Here is a 16211-nt window from a genome sequence, read left to right as displayed (position 1 = left end):
TCAAGGTGATTAAAGTACACATTTGCACTTTTAAAATGACTTTGTAAAGTGTGCAAATATAGTATGTTCACGTTGAGCTGAATCCTGAAAAACAGCTAAAAATTAAATCTGGGTTTTTTCTCAACAGAGTAAACATTTCAGCCAACCAGATGATTATTGGTAACAGCAAAGATGTCAACAACAGACATGTATGGTTTGGCTCCATTACAAGTTCAGGAAAGAGCTGTAATGGACACAGTATTTGTATGGCTTCCCCATAGGAAATGTATTGTGAAAATTTTGATTGGCTGTAAATATTATGTCAAACATTTGAACAAAAACATTTTGAAATATTTTTAGCGGGTCAAGCAGTACTACAAATGAGCCAAATTTCAAGATCGTGAGTAATTGCATCCATGAGTTATTAAATGTTTTTGAGGATTCAGCTCAACGTGAACATACTATAGTAATATGGAATTCACTCGTGCTTACTTCGGGAATGGCTGAGGTGACTTCTGTTTTTCTTGGTAGAGCTACACCATCTTATTTGGATAAGGGTACATATGCATATTACATTGTGTTCCAGGTAATAAAATTTGTGTGGTAAGTGTTCCTGCTTCTTTGGCCATACTACAGCAACACAGTCTGACCACTAATTAGTTCAAAGGTATCAGTGACCAAACGCTGTGCCACCACACAAAGTTACAGTACAAGGCTAATGAATTATCCTAAAAGACTGTTACATCTCAGCAAATGATTATATGCCATTTTGCACTTGGGAAGTACAGTGGCTGGGCTCAATTAGCATCAACATGACCATGCGTATGTGTCCATTTGTGTAAAACTAGTATTACATGTACGTATTAGCTAACCACCAAGACATTAAGATTACTCCTTGGAGATAGTGTAGCAATACCTGTAATACACATTCTGTGTTACAAATGAGTGATTAGATCCACACATACGCTATACCACGAAATCTGATTTTAAACAGTCCCTACACAGTTTACGTATATACAACCTCACAGGTATGTTGTACTATTACTGAAAAGCATGTTACAATCATACTTGTATACACACACAATAAATATTCAAGCATGCACACAGAGACATTTTAATGACAAAGTAAAACAGAGTAGCTGCAGTTTAATTAGCATTGCTGCACTTTCAAAGAACAACGGTGTCCTGTAAAATAAACAATCTGCAATGATCATGATTTTGGTGACAAACACATGGTCAATAACATAGGTAACCCTATGCAGTAAACTATCAGTAATAGGTACTGTATGTGTAACAAATGTAACCTGACATTGTCGTCAGGTCTTTTTCTGGAGATAGACAATCAGGGGAGGTGGAGCAGGCCAAAGAGTGGGGAGGCCAACTCTGATAAAATTTACACAAGAAGCATACAACATATATGAATAATATTCATGGGGGTCTGGGGGCTTGCCCCCCCCCCCCCCTCCAAAAAATTTTTTTGTGTGTGTGTGTTTTAGAAGCTCTGAGAGAGTATTTTAGATAATTTCACTATGTTTTTGCTTAATAAATAAAGTATTTTAAAAAATTTGGAATTTTCAACTAGAGTAGGGACCATAGCACATTGATAAAAAGTACTGAAACAAGCTGGAGTAGTGCACGATATTAAATCATAGTAAAACAATAAGAAGTGTTATATCCCTACTGTGCTCAAGATACCATAATGGAAATGCACAGTAGGGATATAACACTTCTTATTGTTTTACTATGATTTATGATCATGCACTATACCAGCTTGTTTCAGTACTTTTTATCGATGTGTTATGGTCCCTACTCTAGTTGAAAATTCCAATTTTTTTGAAATACTTGTTGGTTAACTTTTTGTAAATAATATTATTACGATTGGTGAACCCAAGCATACTGCATTTGAAATGGTGCCGTGCACCCCAGCTATATCGTCTGAAAAGTGAAGTATCCATTACACTTCGTTGTCAGTTATTTTCAACCTGTTACAAATCAAGAACTGTTCGAAAAGCACCTCTGTAACCCACGCATACCGAATGAAAGGGTTGGTGATGCACACCCCAGTTATATAAATTATCGTCTGAAAAGTGAAGTATCCATTACGCTTTGTTGTTGGCCATGTTCAACCCATTACAAATCAAGAACTGTTCGAAAAGCACCTCTGCAATTGAAGTAGCCACTACGAAAAATATGGACGATTTCCGTTACGAAGGGAAACCATCACGTGCTACTACCAAATTGAGACTTCTCGCTGTCAGCAAAGATGAATGGGACACAAAGGAGGACACTGGTAAGTCCATGAAGAATACACTGTACGTACTGCGGTATGCCAAAAGGCACCTCTCGGGCCGAAGCAACGTCAAACAGTGAAAAAATCAAGCCTGTAGCCTTAGCCCTTATCGAGTTACGCTTGTCTGAAGACATCAGTCATTTACTCAGTCAGTAGAAAATTCCGTTGAATTATTTTTTTAAAAATTCGGTAGCAACTTGCAGAAAGCATTTCGGGTCAATCTGAAAGCTTGTTTGGGCTTAGTTTTACCTAACCAATACTGCCTCATCATTGTCAGGGAAAATTGAGGCTGTTTTTTGGGTTATTTTATTTCATGGGCCATGCATACTCCTTTGTGGTCCCTACTATACACTACTATCGTAGTGTATGATACATATCTACTTACAGCTTTTAAACAAATGCAAAGGTGACTGGTCTATTGGACTTTCTTGATCTTTCCTTGTTCTTGCGAGCACTATTCAATGTAAGTGGGGGGGAGGGGCTGTTTCCACCATCTATGTGGACAATGGTAAATTTAGGAGCCAAATGGTAAGGGGATACAGCCTGACAGACATAGCCCCAGATACTTCATCCTTTTGAATATAATCGGTCTTTTAAAATATCTATTAAAACAAGCATTTTGAGTGCATGGTCTTTAAGAAAGATGGGCTGTAACGATCAGTGCCTATAGCTCCATGTTAAGGAAAACTTCACATAAAGATTTGCTAAGATTGGCCAGTTATAAGCTCAATATAAGCACTATGTAGATACTTCGCTAAAAAAATTTTTTTTGCAAAACTTGGTCACAATTATAACAAACTAAAAGGTGACAAATATAGCTACAAATAACAAGAGAAAATAAATCAATAACAGATACACAAATTACCAATGCTAATAGCACATACATATACACACAGCAAAAATATATCACTCACTAGCAAGGTGGAATATACTCAGATCCACACTTTTCAAAGAAGCCAATGGTATCATTAAAATGCAAACTGTAGGATTAAAAATTCACACAGTAAATTTCATAATCCTGACATGCAAACTCGAGCCCAATGGTGATGGTGTACATACAGTATTAGGCAAATCACAAGATAAAAGCTAAATATACTCCTATCTACAGCTAATTGACACTACAACCTGAGCTATTGCACGATCAGCATGCAAACTTACCTGATTTCTTCCATAGCTCTTAGGCCAAGGTAACTTGATTAACTGTTTCTCATCCCACCCACATCCCTTTTTATCCCACCGCCTCTAATTTCATTATTGCTGTTATCAATCACATGCACCCGTATTTTGATGCTATGAAGGCTGGCTATCATTTTACAGCACAATAAATGTACCTCAGAAACGGTGGTAAAATGTAAGCACTAGTTTTTAAAAGCCTTTAGCTAACCTTTATAGCTTGATTTGGAGTATTTTGTTTAATAATGAATAATGAAAAATGACCTCCTGCCTATATGGAAATCCAAATTTTTGAGGATGAGAAACAAGTAATCAAGTTTGCCTGGCCTTATGGATTAATTCTTGATCCAATCTTTAATTGGCTAGCAACTTGTATTATCAGCTCTGCACTATTGATTACTAAACCATAGTGGGCATTAAAAGGAATTTATACAGTGCACATGCCTCATCACCTCAACAATCTCCTTATAGATGACTGGATTTAGGAAAATCACCTGTATGGGCGCATTGTTAATTTAGAGAAAAAAGTATTTTAATAATTTAAAGCATTGTTGCACTAGATCATGAAACAGCCCGTCAGAGGCAGGAAATAGACTGAAATCTCACAAATCAGACATACACCACACATTCAGCTCCCTGCTCGTCTATCCAGAGTGTATGAATCCCTGTAAGCACTTACCTATTCTTTACAGACGTCTGGCATTGTATATACAGCCCGCCGTCTACCAAAAGCAGACCTGACAAGTTGAAGGCGAGTTTGATATGAGAATTGTTACCCTGATAGTGCAGCAACTTCATGCTGGTGTTAACTCATTTTTTGACTCTTGCATCCATATGGTTGATTTTGCTAAATCCAGTACACACACACACACACACACACACACACACACACACACACACACACACACACACACACACACACACACACACACAAACACACACACTGAGCTGATCTCCGATTACTAGCAACTTTATTTGTACCATTATAACATCACTATCAGCTCACTATTCACAATCCTATTCACAGCAGGCATTAAAAGCAGGCATTAAAAGGAATATACTTTACTTAATCATTTGTACATCTTCTATCAAGAATGCCTCACTCAACACCTCAGTTATAGAGTAGTGTGTTATCACCTTGACTTGGTATAATCATGATGCACATAGTCTCACTTATTGGTAGCTTCCCTCCAACTTGCTCACATTTTAACTTGCTATCACATAATAGTGAATTAACTTTTCTTTTATATTAGAATTAACTTTTCTTTGCCTACATATGTTTTTTACGGCAAAATGACAAAGAAATTGTGCATGCAGTGGTGATTTTCATATAAACACTACAGGGTAGCGCTGCGAGAGATTGTCATGTCAGACTGCGTGAATTACAACATGCATTTACTGACTGACAATGGGGCCTGGAAAGCTGACAGTGGGAAACAGGTCCCAGTGTAGTTACGCCACCACATAAAATATAATTACTGGTACACTACATAGTGTGATGTAACTTACATGCTATACTGTACTGCACTGGCAAAACAACATCCAAGCTTGTAGTTTATGTACCGTATCACCTATTATTTTACCAAGATATATCACCAAGTTATATCATTAATATGACTATGCAAAACTGTTCTAAATTGCACAGCTGCTTAATTTAGAGGCAGATTATTTAAGCAATTAGCAACAGTAGTTACATGTTTCACTTATAATACAATACATCAAGTCTCCCAACATTACAAAAAAATTTGGAAGTCTTTAAACTGAGGTGGAGGGTAGACCTTGGCTTCAAAACGAAGAAATGATCAAGGACAGACGTGCCAGATATTTGCATGGCCCCTTGTACCACTTTTTTCATTAAGCCAAGTTTCTAAAGCTAGAAGTCATCATCACAGCTACCACAACAGGTGGCTCTAAAAATCAGCCTACAGGAAGGCTGAGAACTAACTTGCGATCAACTCTGGGTCATTCCATGTCAAATCAACAAGGAATTTAGGATCACCTCTCGGATTTTGACGAAACTTGGTGTGTTTGTAGTACCTGTGGCGCTTATCACTCATGCAAAATTTTAGCTCCATACATTCCATAGTTTCTGATGTATGACCACAAATATTTTGAATATTTCATGAAAATTTGGTCCATCTCTAGTTATAAAATTGAATGCAACTTTAATCTGTGTAAATATTTTTAAACACAATTTTCACTGATGGAAGACTGTTGATTGACCTTTCCAATGATCCCTAAATTATGGGATATCTACTTAATTATGGTTCAAAAGTACTTCATTGGAAACTTTAATCCTTTGTATTTTGAAAAATGCTGCTTGAAATTTTTCAAATTCTTTTGTGAATAATGATTGGGTCATAGTCTATGTTTAATAAAATTTTTGTGGTGGGACCACAATGGGCTCAAGAGATATAATGAATTATGTTGTGGTATGCAGTGGAATTTGCAGGCTATTATTGCTGTATTGGAGTGTACACCTCCAATAACCACTCACAACAAGGCTATGCCAAGTTTGTCTTACAGAGTGAAGGTGTCTGGGTACATTGGAACCTGTATTAGTGACCACCTGTATTGAAAGGCCACCTATATACTGCAGTTAAATTATACTTCTTTAATGTATACCACAAAAGCATCAACCCTTTCTAGCAAATCCAAAAATGGTCCTTATTAGACAGGTTGACTATAAATTATAGATCTGACCACCATGTGTCCCTAAACATCATGTAAATGTTGTACCATCTCTTCACAAGTACCTTCTTTATTAAGTTGAATCCCACTGTAGTGGATTTAGCCATATTTAAGTTCTGTATGTGGCTGCATAGATACATACAACAGAATTCCTCAGAAGGGATACCTGGATACCTTGATAACCAGGACACCTGTTTATACACTGTACTCCCACTCTAGTGGTGCACATACATTTGGACCAAGATACTTCTGTGGCTTCTGTAATATGAGCACTTTATTATGTTCCTAAGAATGGAGGGGTTTTACCATATACGTACATGCATTGATTGTACCTCAATGTGTGAAATTAATTACTACATTACATTCACAACCACTTTGAAGATCAAATCATAAATTCATACACATACTCACATAGGAAGTAAATATGTTGACCACATATTTACCATTTACCTGTACTGATCTTCAAAAACGTGAACACAAAATACTTTGATAAACCATTAATTTTAGTAATTACAGTACTATAAATCACACATTGAGGTGCAAGCAAGTGTTAATAATATAAAAACTCTTAGTACAAGTAATGCATCTACTGTATACAGTGTAACTCTTCTATTCCCTGGACCATAGATAAAGTGTTCATTTTTGAGAAACCACAGACTTGTCTTGGATCCAAAATGTACGTACAATTATAAAGTGAGATCATGAGGCTATCAAGGTGCCCAGATATCCTTTTTGAGGAGGTCTGTTGTACCTATGCAGCCATGTACGTAACTTGAATAGTGTAGAGTGGGGATATGTATGTAAGTGCACTACGGCAAGATTTTACTTAATAAATAAGGTATAACTGAAGAGATGGTACAACATTAATGTGTTTATGGACGCATGATGATCTCATTTATAGTCAACCTGTCTAATAAGGACCATTTTTGGATTTGCTAGAAAAATTGATGCTTTGGTGCTATACATTAAGATCCAATTAAAGTATAAATTAGCTGCAGCTTATAGATGGTCTTTCAATACAGGTGGTCATTAATACAGGTTTCAATGTACCTAGACACCTTCACTCTAAAAGACAAACTTGGCATGGCCTTGTTGTGAGAGGTTATTGGAGGTGTACACTCCAATACAGCAATAATAGCCTGCAAATTCCACTGCATACCACAACATAATTCATTATATCTCTTGAGCCCATTGTGGTCCCACCACAAAAATTTTATCAAACATAGACGATGACCCAATCATTATTCACAAAAGAATTTGAAAATTTCAAGCAGCATTTTTCAAAATATAAAGGATTAAAGTTCTCAATGAAGTACTTTTGAACCATAATTAAGTAGATATCCCATAATTTAGGGATCACTGGAAAGGTCAATCAACAGTCCTCCATCAGTGAAAACTATGTTTAAAAATATTTACACAGTACAAAGTTGCAGTTGATTTTGTAACCAGAGATGGACCAAATTTTCATGGAATATTCAAAATATTTGTGGTCATAAATCAGAAACTATGGAATGTATGGAGCTAAAAATTTGCATGAGTGATAAGCACCACAGGTACTACAAACACACCAAATTTCGTCAAAATCCGAGAGGTGACCCTAAATTCCTTGTTGATTTGACATGGAATGACCCCTCTGTGATAACCAGTGTTACAGTCTTTCTAATTATTTGACTTTATTAAAGCATAATATAACATTGCACTGAAACTGTTTAACAGCTTGAAACTTTTACAGACAAATGTTCTATATAACATACATCCAATCTGACCAAATATTCTTTTAATACAGGAAAACAATTAACAGTAAAAGTCAGACTTCTGGAAAGGCTATAATACTGGTTATCACAGAGCCAATCACACTTATAGTCTGATAAATCTAGCCGCCCAACCCAATAGTGGCAGTGTTTGTTGATTTTTGCCTGATGTGCAATTCAGAATGGTTTGTGAAATCAGTTACATTATAATGCTTACCGCTTTACAGGCGTCAGTACATGGAAAAGCAGAAGTGTCACATTTCTAATAAACAATATTAAAATTACATTCATTTTTCATGTGATAGTTATGAACACACACAAAAAAACATTTAGTATTACACAAAAAATACACCGTAGATAAACAGTAGCATGCAACAAATATGTCACCAGTATTTGTGCAACTTCACTCCACACTTGTCAGTATCCCACTAAGGAACAGCAAGAAGGCTACTAAAGGCCTATGTAGTAGTTTGTGCATGCATACACATCACTTATAGTCTTAGTAATTATAATGCTCTTCTATTCTTCACCAGATCATGATTCCCATAATGCAACGCTCATACAAAACTAATACGATGCCATGCAGGGGAGAACTGTATAATGATATACATCTTAAGGTTTAATAAAGTTGATTTTAATTCAGGTTTTCCATACTTCTCATTTAAACTCATTCTATCCTCCCCTGACATGGTAAGTCATGATGTATGCATACATACAGTACGTACGCTAAAATCAGGAGCAGATTTGTCATTTGCTAACTTCTCTAATGCTATTTGACAATAATCATCATTGACATTCCTTAGGCACAAAAACCTCAAAATATCTATTTCATGATTGTCTGGAGGGCTCTGCAATGTAGAAAAAAGTGATACATAATAATCAAAAACAAGTAGTAATAAAAAGTCATATTTCTCCTTTAATAGGCATTCCACCCCAATTTTGGAAAAATGGAATTTTATATGCTCAATAGATAGAGGATTGATTGCCGATCTCAGAAATGTACAGTTTGTTGGGTTGGAATTAGCTACTTTGACATGCACAGTGTTTTAAAAATGAAAAAAAAATACAAGTTTAAGGAAAAATTAAGGGATCATAGAAAAAAGTAGGGAAACAAGGGAGGTCACCTACACCTGCAGATATACTAGTGAACATTTAATCCCTAATTTAATCTTGGCTGTTCCTAAGTTTTCCTTAAACTTGTTTGTTTACTTTTTCTGTAACATTATTATGACTGGTGAACCCATGCATATGACATCAAAAGAAAGGATGGTGCCAAAATTAACGTTTCGTCTGAATGCCCGTCCCAGCTATTATTGCTTCGAAAGTGCACTGGCCATTATGCTTCACTTTCAATTATGTTCAGCCCATTACACATGAAAGCAGTAGAAGAAATGTCTCTGCAATCAATCCAGTCCAATCCAGTCATCATGAAAATACGACTATTAGCGTGCCCCAACTATCAATTACTGCCTCAAGAGTGCAGTGGTCATTACACTTCACTTTCAGTAATGTTCAGCCCATTACACAGCATTACAAATGAAGAACAGTGCTAGAATCGTCTCTGCCAGTCACCACGGAAAATACGGACAATTTCCATTTATAAACGTACAGTACTGTAGGGAAGCTTTGGATTGTGTTACTGCGAATCGACACTTTGAGCTGTCAGCAAAAAGAAATGGGACACACAGGAGGACAAAGGTAAGTCCATGATGCGTGCATTGTACATACTGCGGTATGCCAAAAGGCACATCTTGGGAAGAAACAACATTGAACAGTGAAAAAATCAAGCCCATAGCCCTAGCCGTTATCGAGTTACGCTTGCCTGAAGGCATCAGGCAGGCAGGCAAGGCAGGCAGGCAAGGCAGGCAGGCATTAGAACATTCCATTGAATAATTAAAAAAAAAATTGTAACAATTTATTGGAAACCTTTAGGATTGTACTGAAGGCACTTTTGGGCTTGGTTATACCTAACCAATACTGCCAAGGTGCCAGGATGATATTGTGAAGCTGGTTTTTGGGTGAATTTTGGACCAAATCTCCATGATCCCTAACATACAGTACTACCGTACTGTATGAAATACTACCATACTGTATGATATATTTCTCTCTCCAGGGCTTCCCAAGGGAAAAACAGCACAATTGAATTAGGAAGCCATCTATAGTAGCACCCTGGCTACACACAAGTTTCTTCAGGATATACAACCGAGTGCACTTGAGCTTGTTACTTTATAATCACACGTAATCTGATCAAGGTCAAGCCCAGTCTGCCCAGATATTCGATAAAGCTTAGGCAAGGGATCACCAACACCCCCACAAAACCCCAAAATTGTGTACGAGAATCCCAACATTTACGCATATCAAAAATATTAACAATATTAATCTACTTGTACTTGCATATGGAATAAAACAGTACTGAGATGACTGGAGACCAGAGAAGCCTCAACAGGAGCATAAGGGCAATTACTTCAAAGTCATCTTTATTGTGAATTTAGTCACTATGACAAGTCTATAATCCAAAAAGTATATAGCAGATGGGAATATCTGATTTCGTAGATGATTCCAGATTTCTAATTGGGTTTCTCAGATAGTGTATGAGTCTGAAGTTGTTGGCAACTAGTCTCATACCCAGACCCTATTTCCTTGGGGGTGGCACTTATAGATTATAAGTGCCCTCTTCGGAAAGGGTCTAGTTGTCTACCCATACCATTTTGTTCTGAAAAATCGACAACTTTTGTCGTGCGCTAATTGACGTTAACCGAGTACTAAGAAGCCTTCTGTGGCATACGAGGCCTAGAACCCATTGTACACTTTGTGACTTCGCAGTATTAACACTCGTGAAAGGCTTTTCTGACTGCTTAGAAGTCAATTAACACACAACAGAAGTTGTTGATACTCAGAGGTATGGGAAGACAACCACACCCTTTCTGAAGGGGGCGTTTATTATCTCTAATTGATAAGCGCCACCCACGAGGAAATAGCTAGGGTCTGCAATGGTTACAAGACTAGTTGGCAACCTCCCCAGATGAGACCCAATTTGGCCTGGACAAAATGTGACCCAAAGATTTGACCCACTTAGAACACCAAGTGATACCAAGCGTTCTTATTAAACTATTGGTAATAAACACACTAAATTTACTTACTCCACCACCATCACAATACAAAGAAAGGTCATTTGAAACGCTGATTATTTCAGAGTTACATCTATTCGTGCAGTAGCCATCCAGATCATCATTTGTGATATCATCTGAACTAAACTTACCCAGAACGGCCAGGCATCCTTGAAAGTAAGGATTTTGGTATTCTTTCAGTGCTCTTACACAATTCGGTGATGCTTGGCGGCGCTCTAAGTGATGATGAAGATGTTTTTTCGCGAGGTGGCGCCACATTCCTGGCTTGTAGTTGTAATTGAACTCCATGGCACATGTTACTGCAAGGATGACAGCCAATATCAAAAGCCTACTCATCTTGGTTAAAGAAGACGACAAATAGACGAATCTTGCTGTTCTGAATTTCGTTTACAGTACCAGGTTAGTGAGGGGCGGTTCAGGCACGTGTGAAGTTAAAGGTCTTCCAGGCACATGTGAGGTTAAAGGTCTTCCAGTAACCGCATTCATGATCAGTTGGGGAGTTATACTATAGTATAGATATTCAGTGAGTACGAGCTGGACTGGACACTGGACTGGATTCAGTGCCAAGTTAAGATACTCTAATAAAGTAGTCACATGCAGCCACACATGTATAGCTAGCTCAGGGCCGGAGGAGGGAAAATTGAGTTGGTCAGGCCATTGACTATAATGTTGAAATTGCTACTATATACATGCCAATGAGAGAGGAGCTGTTGCACAGTGTGCAAAGCACACTCTGCGAAGTGCGAAGCACGAGCATTCTAGGGGGGTCTGGGGGCATGCCCCCACAGGAAATTTTTGAAAATTAGACACTCAGATATGCAATTTTAGTGATATTTCACTGCTAGCTAGCTATATAAATATGCTCAAGCCTATCTGTTGTTCTGCAGACTTTCTATACTATGTATAATTGTAGACCTGACATATAAGGGACACAGCATGAAACTTGCTGTATGGTTCATTTAATTATAACTAGCAATTAGAAGTTTAAGGGGGGTCTGGGGGTGCAACCCCCAGGAGCTGCAGAATTTTTGCAATTTAAAGGCTTGAAAATGCCTTAAAATTTAAAATTGATGCTAAACTTTAAAAGTAGGTGGGGACTATTCTACGGAACGGAACGGAACGGAACGGAACGGAATGATGGACTAAACCACGGAACGGAACGCTTTCTCAAATTGAAGCTTGCAACTTACCATTGCTGAAACTTCCCTTATAAGTTAGCAGTGGCATCTCCAGTGGGTGATTAAACATAAGACAAAAAGAATTAACGGATCGATAGTGGGTTTTTGTTGGTTGTCATTAGTAACGAAGTATTATTGTGGGATGAGCTGTATCAGTGATGTTCATCCATACGGAAGGGAACTTTATGTGAGCTATTTTTCTTATTTAGACTTTAGAAAACAGTCTGGGCCGGTCTTTCAAGTCATAAGTCAGTGTATAAATAAAGCAAGCAGGAAGATACTGGTAATAGGAAAGAGCCAGCTGAATTAAAACTTGAAGAATTTTGTGCAGTGTGTGAGGAGCAAATATTTTGGCAGACCGCAAGGAGGGTATATTCTGCAAACATCACTGAAGTGTATGCATGGAGTTATTTATATATTAACAGCTGGTGCAGTGGACTAATGCCGTATTCTCAATAGTGAGCTGATTTTATCTGTTGCACAATTCAAGGATGTGTCTGACTGCTAGCCTTGAATCAGGCTAAATGTCAAAACTCCAAGATCAGCCAAATCTCTATTATGAGCCGCATGTGAAACCATGCCCGTAGCCACCAGGCAAATGTGATTTGGACCAGGATGTGTGTGTAATTTCAATGTATCTAGTCAGACCTGAAATGGAACATACATTAATTTCATACCACCTAAGAATCCTAGGATTTCTTAAGTGTAACATTTCACATGCTTCACTTCAAACTAAACAGGTTAAATTTGTTCGTCTATTTTCAAGTGATTCCCAGTCCAGCTGGTCCATTAAATTACAATGGGATCACATGTATTTGTTACAGTGCGGGCTGTCCTGTGTTGGATCTACTCTAGAGTTGAAATTTCAAGGTAGACTCACTGCCAATGTACTAACACTAGTACTGTTGTAGCATGTTTAAGTGGAGGACAAATGAAATAGTAATGCTAGATTATTTATGTATACAAATTTTTCATAATGAAATTGATATCCCATTTTGATTTGAACTTCCACTTTGCAACATATTCAAGAACAAGAAGCTACCACACTTAATCTCCAACCACTGTCATTAATTAACCAAGATCTCACTAGTCTGTAATTCACCTTACTGTAGTGATTTTATTGATTCATCTGTATGTTTTCTTCATTTTCCTTTGAAGTTGTACCAAGAGTTCATAATAAGGTGGAGAGTGTCTAACTTGAATGCATTCACCAAACACCCTGCTTAAAGTAACACCCTGCTTAAAGTAACACCTCGGCCTTATTACAGAACAAAGGCTTTACCTTCTTCAGCAACACTAATCAACAGTTTTCTACCCCCCAGTAAAGGTGTTGATTTGATGAAAGGTGAACTTTACACAGGGTGTTTGTACAGGCCATACTGAGAATTAGACACTCTCCCCCATACAAATCAGTATTACGAACTCTTGGTTGTACAGTATAGGTAAACAAAGATAAGTTTCTCTCCCATCTTATTCTAGGATTTCTATTGACAAGGAAAATTCAATTATTTGTATACAGGCTCAAAATTGAGAAAATATAAAGAAAGTGAATTAATATTATACAGTCAGTTTGCTTTTGGATATTTAATGTCTCCAACCACAACAAAAATTCGATGAATCCATGCATCTCATCACTGGTCGTCTGAACTTTCTGAAAGTGATACCTCACTCAATCAACCATATATTCTGTTTATTAGACTGAATAAAGTCATGATTACCTAAACAATCACTTAATTAATGTTTTATAATTATCCTATTCCATTTTCCTGGAGGTTCCACTGATAAAATGCAATTTCAGCAATGATAGCAGCTAGCCAAGCTGCAAGTTGATTCAGAAAGAATTCCATTCTGTAAAATAGACCCCATCCAGAATTCAACTCAGTACTCAGGCTGAGATATCTGACAATAGTCCACTACTCTGTTAATGAATCATTGATGTTCACACAATATAGCCTCCTTGAGGTATCTGAATGTTTGCTCCTCACACACTGCACAAAATTCCTTTAGATTCTGCTTAGACTGAGTTGATTCAGCTTGTCACCATACTTGTTTCCCTTGTAGTGTAGCTATACACATACTGATTTATGCCGATTAGAAAGGCTGGGCCTCAGACTGTACATTCTAATGTCAAGTAAGTAAAAATAATTCACATACTAGTAAAAACAAGTCATGCATTAAGTTCCCTACTTGATATATCCGAAGATGAACACAATGAATCAGCTATTCCCACAATTAGTACTTCGTTACTAATGACAACCAACAAGAACCCACAATCGATCCTTAAATTCGTTTTATCTTTCTTGGGGTACGTTTGATTACCTGCTGGAAGTGCCACTGATAACTTGTACAGCAATGGTAAGCTGCAAGCTTCAATCTGAGAAAGCATTCCGTTCCGCAGTTTAGTCCATCATTCCGTTCCGTTCCGTTCCGTTCCGTTCCGTAGAATAGTCCCCACCTTAAAAGTACAACTAGCTAGCAATTTGCAACTTTCCCCCCAAATTTCACAGGAACCCATGCAGCATGGCCCCCTTTAGCTAGGATATAAGTACTATCATAGATAATATATACCTTACCCGGGATTGGAAACCGGACACACTTCAATACAAAAATCGCGAGCCGTCAGCATTGTAATAATTAACACTTTCGCTTTGATATGTAAGGTTTCACCTCGCCGACAGAAGAAAGGAAAGAACGGGTAGATAAGCTACTAGTTGTGAACATGAAGAGGATTTACCGTGGTGGTAAGAACAATACTGTTGTATTACTTGCATACAATCGTCAAAATTTTGAACAAATAGCGTTTGACGCGGTTTAGGCTTTTTAGTCGTACCCTCGACTTTTGGGGTTCGTAGAGCAGTGTGGGAGCGATATATTTCGATGTAAACTACACTGTTTGAAAGCTGAGACATTAGCGGACAAAGTCATGCAACTTAAAACCCTTAGTTTTACCGTTTATGCCATCAAATTGCAGCGCAACTGCGAAACAAGCGATTTTGAGGTATTAAGTTTTGAGGCCTACAGGTCATTTTCTAAAGGCTACTAACTTTCTTTCTTAAGTATTTCCTGTAATTCATATGTGTACAAACAAAATAGGATAGTTTTAAGGCTGCTGACTTGTACTGATGTAGGCGAAATCCTTGAATCTTCAAGTGAATGCAAGTATTTCCTTTTCAGAACTGTTGCTTTATTATTATGCATATAGCTATAGTTTGCACTGGATTTTTTTACAGATGAATGATAGGAGAGGTCACAGAAAGCTTAGACTTCATAGTAACAAACACTGGCAGCCTAAACCTAAGAGGCTACCAGTTTCAATTCCTTTGAGAGATGTGTCAGTGCTGAAGGTGTCTCTGCCACTGTCATTTCAAGTGTCTCTGCCTTTGTGCTCATTTGTTGATGCACCAGTCAGGTCTTTGGATATTTTGCACAGTAGACTGAAACAGTGTAATGGCATTCCTTCAGGTATAGTGACACAGTGTGTGCAGATGCTTAGCTAAATCGTTCCTTTTACAGGGTGGATTGATACAATCCAAAATGCAGAATTGAGAATATTCCAACTGGGTTATTTTGAGTCTGGCACTGGATCGTTAGCCATTAAGGAAGACTTCTCATGGATTGTGAATTATAAAAGAGAAACTCTGAAGCCCTCATCTGCTCTTTTGAAAGACATTCCGACATCTCTTAATTCAGGTATTGGTTGGATTGCTGTACGATATTAAACATGCAATGGAAATTTTATGTTTCCTGTAGTTTCACATGTATCAAACTTTATCAACATTCTACGTACAAGCAAGGTTTGCGAAGGCAACTGTGATGATGCATTCTTGAAGCTCCCAAACATTCAGAATGGCGAACTCAAAGATAATTCAAGTAAGCTGTCCTTTCTGCATACATTTAACTGTATGTAAAGTCAATAGAGCATGACAAGTTTTATGTGTGCATACCTTTGTTGTGTTCACGATACTTTGATGTGAATAACTTTTGTAGGAACCAGCACTGTGGCAGCACTGGACACCGCAAA

General features: G+C 37.6%; 1 protein-coding gene and 1 long non-coding RNA gene across 2 annotated transcripts; one reads left to right on the top strand and one right to left on the bottom strand.

Annotated features, from left to right (window-relative positions):
* Window positions 1-984: 984 nt before the first annotated feature.
* Window positions 985-11474, bottom strand: LOC136238515 (uncharacterized). The gene is made up of 6 exons (XM_066029052.1): window positions 11025-11474; window positions 8610-8732; window positions 8102-8146; window positions 4952-5013; window positions 3184-3249; window positions 985-1164 (listed from the first exon to the last, which is right to left on the bottom strand). Coding segments are annotated over exons 1-6 (621 nt in total). The 5' UTR covers window positions 11349-11474; the 3' UTR covers window positions 985-1163.
* A 4298-nt stretch (window positions 11475-15772) lies between these two features.
* LOC136237604 (uncharacterized) lies at window positions 15773-16209 on the top strand. Its single transcript, XR_010692580.1, has 3 exons — window positions 15773-15880; window positions 15941-16060; window positions 16178-16209. It is a non-coding gene; the product is annotated as an uncharacterized lncRNA (long non-coding RNA).
* Window positions 16210-16211: the final 2 nt, after the last annotated feature.

This window comes from Dysidea avara, chromosome 11 (assembly GCF_963678975.1).
Source record: "Dysidea avara chromosome 11, odDysAvar1.4, whole genome shotgun sequence".
NCBI lineage: Eukaryota > Metazoa > Porifera > Demospongiae > Dictyoceratida > Dysideidae > Dysidea > Dysidea avara.
This window is presented reverse-complemented; position numbering and strand designations above follow the sequence as displayed.

Bases quoted from the DNA above. Each gene is read 5' to 3' on its own strand.
- LOC136238515 (XM_066029052.1), bottom strand. From the start codon at position 11,348: ATGAGTAGGCTTTTGATATTGGCTGTCATCCTTGCAGTAACATGTGCC. The intron at 8,147-8,609 runs GTACGTACTGTA...ATTGTTTATTAG, and splicing joins AATCTGCTCCTGATTTTAGC to AAATGTGACACTTCTGCTTT. The intron at 3,250-4,951 runs GTAAGTTACATC...TTAATCCTACAG, and splicing joins AGTGCAGTACAGTATAGCAT to TTTGCATTTTAATGATACCA.